Raw genomic sequence first — 6,302 nt, 5'->3', positions numbered from 1 at the left:
CGGGATCGACCGCGCACGTGGGGCGGCGGTGGCGGCGTCGGCGGCGGGGTCGCTTCTTGCCGCCTGCGCCTTCGCCTGGGTCCCCTGCGCCGCCACCGCCGCCCCACGTGCGCGGTCGATCCCGAAGCGCACGTCCCGTGCTTCCTCAAAATTTTTTGTAACTTTCCCCCTGGTCTTTCTCCCTACCCCTACTTTTTGCATAAGGGAAAAAAGTTGTGTCGAAAGTGTCCACCGATTGCCACCTCCCAATTATCCTTCCTTCCCTCCCTGCCCCATTTTTAAATTTTTAAATTGGTGGCAGCATTATTTAGTGTTTATTTTGTTTTACGATCGATAGCTTCCTTCGCTTGGTCGCGGCGGCTGCTGAACAGTGAAGTGGCGTGGACCTCATGTAGAAATGACAACAATGGAAGGGGCCAGCGGGTCGAGTTTTGGAATAGACACGATTTTGTCCAGTGCCAGTTCGGGCAGCCCTGGCATGATGAATGGAGATTTCCGCCCTCTGGGTGAGGCCAGGACCGCGGATTTTAGGAGTCAGGCCACCCCATCCCCTTGTTCGGAGATTGATACCGTAGGAACGGCGCCTTCTTCTCCTATCTCGGTCACCATGGAGCCCCCGGAGCCGCATCTGATAGCAGACGGGCCCCAGCATCACCAGCACCTCCACCACAGCCAACAGCCGCCGCCGCCGCCAGCCGCAGCCCCGACGCAAAGTTTGCAGCCTTCGCCCCAACAGCAGCCGCCGCCACCGCAGCAGCAGCCTCCCGCCCAGCAGCTGGGGTCGGCCGCCTCGGCCCCCAGGACTTCCACCTCTTCTTTTTTAATTAAGGACATCTTGGGCGACAGCAAACCTCTGGCGGCGTGTGCACCCTATAGCACTAGCGTCTCCTCTCCCCACCACACCCCGAAGCAGGAGAGCAACGCAGCGCACGAAAGCTTCAGGCCAAAGCTGGAGCAGGAGGACAGCAAAACCAAACTCGACAAGCGGGAAGATTCCCAGAGCGACATCAAATGCCACGGTGAGTCGTGCCGCCCGGGCTCCCTCAGCCGTCTAGCTGCTCCTCCTGGTTCCCCTTCCTCCCTTCAGCCTCCCCCCAATCTCTGATGGTTGTTCCGGGAGCTTCTCAGGCGGGTGGGCGACGGTCAAAAGACTGCAAGCAGGAGGGAGGCCTGGGCATGCGATTCCGGGGCTCGTCCGAAGTTCTGTTTATTGTTACATTTCTACCCCTCGTCTGTCACCGTTATCCAGCTCCTTTCCTTGTTTTACTTAATTTTCATTTATTGGGATAGGGTGGAGGCGGCGACAGCGGAGGGGATCTGAAGGGAAATACTTTTCGTTGATAAAAGGGACGGACTTGAGGTATTTCTAGCTAAGACCTTGGGAATAGGAATGGGAATGGGGGAAGATGGGAGAGAGAAACCGCTTAGCTAGTGTGGTGTCTAGCGGTGTGATCACAACCTGGTATTTAGTCTTTAATATTTCATCCCCCACTTTTTATAAACACCATCACAAGAATCATTGGATTTAATGAAGGAAAAATTTTCTAGTTGATTAACAGAGCAGCTTAGAAAAAATTAAATCGTGATTAATATACGGAAGTCAGTACAGATTTATAACCAGTTTTTAAAAGCATGCTTTTTGCCCCATTGTGCCAACTAAATATCTATATCTTAGTGGGATTTTTGGCTCTTTACAAGTAATTGGGAGGTAGCATTTATAGAAATAAAATCTTATGGAATTGAATTTATCTATTTTTGTAAAATCAGAAGATGACAATTGAAATTGTCCTTCAATTCCTTTTTTTCCATCTTTCTCTTCAGACAATTTCACAAGTGTTCAGATTTTTGCCTGGCAAAATAGTTTTAACATACCAGGAGAGTTATTTTTTCTCTCTACTGATAAATAGTTTATTATTATTACTAATCCTTGCTTCTCTGGCAAAGATATGTGCTGTCTGTCTGGAAGGTAGGATATTGGCTCCTCATTTTACTATTATAGCATTAGCATAATAGTGCCCAAAACAGATGTACAGTCTGGTCTGGCGATTTTTTGTGCACCATCCTCCCCAGTGGGTCAATTAGAGAGATTATTGTTCTTCCTGTAGGGAAGATCAAGGAGCGCTGCACAAACGGGTACAAACAGAGAGGGATTGACATATCGATTTCCCAGCATTTCAGTAAAAAACCAAAGTTGACAAATAGAATCCGGAAATCTCCATGCTGTCACCTGGAAAGGCTCAATGATTTTGAGCTCAGCTCTGTGTATGGGTGACATATTCTTTCTGAAGATTTAAAAGACCAGAGAGCTTGATTCCAACACTTCCCAAGTGCATCTGAAAAAAGAGAAACAAATGAGTATAACTTTCAGTAAACAGAAAAAAGGTAAAATGAAAAAGGTGGCCATCTGCTCAAAAAAACAGAGTAGAAAGACCCTTTGAAAAATACGAGATCAGAAAAATGAAGTTATAGTGAAAAGGGACAGTGTCTTCCCTTAATCAAGGAAACAACAGTAACAAAAGAACATTTTATTGAAAAGGTTTTGTGTGTTTGTTTTTACTTTTTAACTTCCAACGGTGCGAAGATCAGACACCCTACTACATCTCTTTTAGGACCCCCGCACAGGCCTCATACTCCCCAGCCAGCAAACGGTGCTCTTCCTCCGTACTTCCAAAGTATATGTGTGTGAGGGGGTGGCAGAGTGTAGTCCCGAGACCAGTGGCTGACTTGGGAATGTAGAAGTTTGTGCCAGGAGGACATTCCACCCTTCCCCATTTCAGGCTAATTTACATGGCTGTGGCTGGGTTTGAATTGTAGGAACAAAGGAGGAAGGAGACCGGGAGATTACAAGTAGCCGAGAGAGTCCTCCTGTGAGAGCCAAGAAGCCTCGCAAAGCCAGGACAGCTTTCTCTGACCACCAGCTCAATCAACTGGAGCGGAGCTTTGAGCGGCAGAAGTACCTGAGTGTGCAGGATCGCATGGACCTGGCAGCTGCACTCAATCTCACTGACACCCAAGTTAAGACCTGGTACCAGAACCGCAGGTAAGGGATGCTGTTTGGGGGACTAAAAGCATTTGGCTACTTAGGTCATGACTGCTGCGCCAATCTTCTTCCCTCCTTGCTTCTGTAGACTCTAGGGACTGAAAGTCAGAGGGCCTGAAGTAGGTGGCAGAGTGCATTCAAGCTGGGGCAGGGATTAGCCACACCCCCAAGGTGAGAGAGACCGGAGGGCAGCTGGAGTTTGCACAATTTTATACTTCTGGGTGTCTTAACAGGTGCTACTTTCCCTCTGAAACCCTGAGCCACTAGAATTCCCTCCACTTTGTCCCCAAATCAATCAAGCCACACTTTCTTAAATTGAGACATCTGTGCAGCTGACACTCAGGCCCAGAGAGCCTGCATGGTGCACCCCTTGGGCCCACTCCAGGCTGGTTCCAAATGTCTGTAGCCATCAACACAGCCCAGTTATTGTGGTCCCCACAGAGCTGTCCCACCAGCCTCAGCTTAAATGTCCTTGCTTTGGCCTGTGAGGCAGCTGGGAGAGGCAGGGTCTGAGCCTGGGTGGTGTAGCTGTGGAGACTAGGAGAGCCCAGCTGGGTTAGAGTTGAGTTGGCAGCCACAGCCTGGATAATCAGGCAGCTGGCCAAGCATCCAGACTGGGGGTCTGTCCCTTGTACTAGCTAACTCCTCTATCTCAATAAGGAGAAAGGGTGCTGCAGAACCTTCCCAACACCGCTACTTCTCTAGAAGGGAAATTAGGAAAGCAGTTGTCAGTGCTTGCAGAGCAGAATCTGGGCAATCAGAGGCAGACGTTATGTTCTGTTTCCAAGCCTGGTGCTCATCTTCCTTGTCTCGATTTTCTCTCCCCCTCCTTTTCTGTAGTTTGTGTTCTAATCGTCCATGAGTGTGGTTGGAAATGCCCATCCAGTTGTCATCTTTACCATAATTTTCTGTCTCATTACATACGGTTTCAGCCACCCTAATTCTGTCGGAAAACATTAGTGTCATTTGTAGCCAATTTAAAATGGGCGACATGTTTATTAATTTGGCTGGAGCTGCCGGGAATGGACGGCCCACCAGCCCTACGTTCCTTCATAAGGCATTTGAGCAAACGCCTGCTCCTCTCTTTTTCCTAGCGGGGAAGGGAGGAGACCAAGAAAAGCTGATCATAGGTTTCAATTGTTACTTTCTCCCTAAGGAGGAAATATCTCGAAATGCATCTTCCTTCCCCAATGGCTGGAAGGGACTTCCCCTTGGGAGGGACGTCCCTCAAAGGAATTCTCTTTTGAGACGTTGTCACCCTCCTCCCCTTAAGCCGTCTGCCTACCGGCTTTAAGGTCCTGTCAGGCTGATGAGAGAGATGTCTCCACAGCCCCGGGGACCGAGAGCCGGTAGTTCTCTGCTTTCTTTGTTTACGGTTTCTTCCCTCTGGGCCTGGGGCGGGGCGGGGAGGGGCCAAGAGCGGACACTTTGGGATTGTTGGGGGCTACACTGGAGGGGAATTAAGGGAGGAGGAAGAAGACCGCCTATGGAAAGGGTCTCATTTGGCCTCTGGGAAAGTTTCACGAAGTAGCCAAACTATAAAGGCCGACAGCAGAACAGAGGCTCAGGAAAAGGCAGCAAAACTCGTAGGATTTTATTTGTGAGCATCTCAGACGTTGAGGGTGTAATTTACAAAATTGACCTTGGGTTTGGGTCGCTCTGCAAGCAAGATGGGAGCGGGAGATGCAAAGCATTCATGGTTCTCAGAGGTCTCTGTCTTCCTGCCACCCAGGGGAGAAGGAGGAGGTGGGAGAGGGCCAGACAAGTGGCCGGGGCCTTGGTGCGTGCGCCGTGCCCACAGCCGCTGGGTGCATGCGCCCGCTTTCTTTCAGGACCAAGTGGAAGCGGCAGACTGCGGTGGGCCTGGAGCTGCTGGCCGAGGCGGGGAACTATTCGGCGCTGCAGAGGATGTTTCCGTCGCCTTATTTCTATCACCCAAGCCTGCTGGGCAGCATGGACAGCACCACGGCGGCGGCGGCTGCCGCTGCCATGTACAGCAGCATGTACCGGACTCCTCCAGCACCCCATCCCCAACTGCAGCGGCCCCTGGTGCCCCGCGTGCTTATCCATGGCCTGGGGCCTGGAGGACAGCCAGCCCTCAATCCCTTGTCCAACCCCATCCCAGGCACCCCGCATCCCCGGTGAAGAACGCCAAGGTGCTGCAATCCCTCCCCCGTCCCCGCCCCGATCCGACAGCTGTCCCTCCTCTCCCTGCGCCAGGCCACCGGGCAGGCCTCCCTTGCAGCTGACCCTGGGAGGCAGAGGAGGAAGAGAGGAAGTCGCTCACCAACGGGAGGCCCCCCTACCCTCCCAAAGAGGAGCCAGTCCTCTGCTGTCCATCTCCCCATCCCCAGAGACAGGGCTGGAAATTTCCCCTACAGCAGTGTAACTGGCAAAAACGCTGACCCCACACAAAGTGCGACCAGTAGGTGAAAACATGAACAAAAGCAAAACCTCAAGTTCTTTTTAAAAACGACTTTAGGGACAAGCAGGAGGGAGGGAGGGGGAGGGCTAAGGAGGAAAGAAAGAAGGGCACGGAGAGGAAACCGCACAGGCAGAGAGAATTGTAGGTGGACAGACAGCCTCAAGTTCGGAGGCAGAGGGCTTGCCGTGGACATTCCGTCTGCCCCAGAGAAAGGAGGGTAACAGAGAACTTTGCACTGATTTCTCATGACCTTTTTTCTTTTGGAAAAGTGGCATGCTCCATAATATGAAAAAAAAATGTACATTTGAAAGACTGAGTGATAAGTGATATATCATATTTATTATATGTTGTCCAAAAAAGAGTCACTTATATACGTTAGTAAAAACATTTTTCTTTTCATGTCTTTTTGATTGAGTAAAATAAATACTTAGACAAAAATATAGATTTTTTTGTGATTGAAAATTACAAAAATAAAGTTTATCTTTTTTTAACAAGTGATGAGATCCAGGGGAGCTGATTTTACTAAGGCAGTATGTACAGTGATGAAACGCGTGACATAGTTTAGAAAAACAAAATCTTTCCGGAATATTAGGAATTTACAAAATCTGTAAAGACTTGGGTTAGCTTATATAAAAACAGCTCCATTTTTCATGCTGGCCTCTTCCGACCTTTATTTGATATGCGTGAGTTCCTTTTCTTTTTAAGTGGATGGTTTTAGAGCAGCCCCTGAGGCCGCGGAGAAAGTCTGTGCTTGCAGGCTGTTGGTGCGGGCCGGGTGGGCGGCAAACTTCCCCCTGCTAACCCGTCCTACCTGGAGGCCCCAGCTTGACCGGGTGT

At 50.1% G+C, this 6,302-nt stretch overlaps 1 protein-coding gene across 1 annotated transcript in view; it reads left to right on the top strand.

The window, feature by feature from the left end:
* BARHL2 (BarH-like homeobox 2) overlaps positions 1-5,478 on the top strand; it is a 59,903-nt gene extending 54,425 nt beyond the window's left edge. Inside the window, exons 2-4 of the mRNA XM_008574404.1 lie at positions 338-1,019; positions 2,815-3,040; positions 4,873-5,478. Coding sequence (XP_008572626.1) covers positions 398-1,019; positions 2,815-3,040; positions 4,873-5,185 — 1,161 coding nt within the window. The 5' untranslated portion in view covers positions 338-397 and the 3' untranslated portion in view covers positions 5,186-5,478. The remainder of the gene's footprint in view (positions 1-337; positions 1,020-2,814; positions 3,041-4,872) is intronic.
* The last annotated feature ends 824 nt before the right edge of the window (positions 5,479-6,302 follow it).

Source organism: Galeopterus variegatus, unplaced genomic scaffold (genome assembly GCF_000696425.1).
Source record: "Galeopterus variegatus unplaced genomic scaffold, G_variegatus-3.0.2 Scaffold1040, whole genome shotgun sequence".
Lineage (NCBI taxonomy): Eukaryota > Metazoa > Chordata > Mammalia > Dermoptera > Cynocephalidae > Galeopterus > Galeopterus variegatus.
This window is presented reverse-complemented; position numbering and strand designations above follow the sequence as displayed.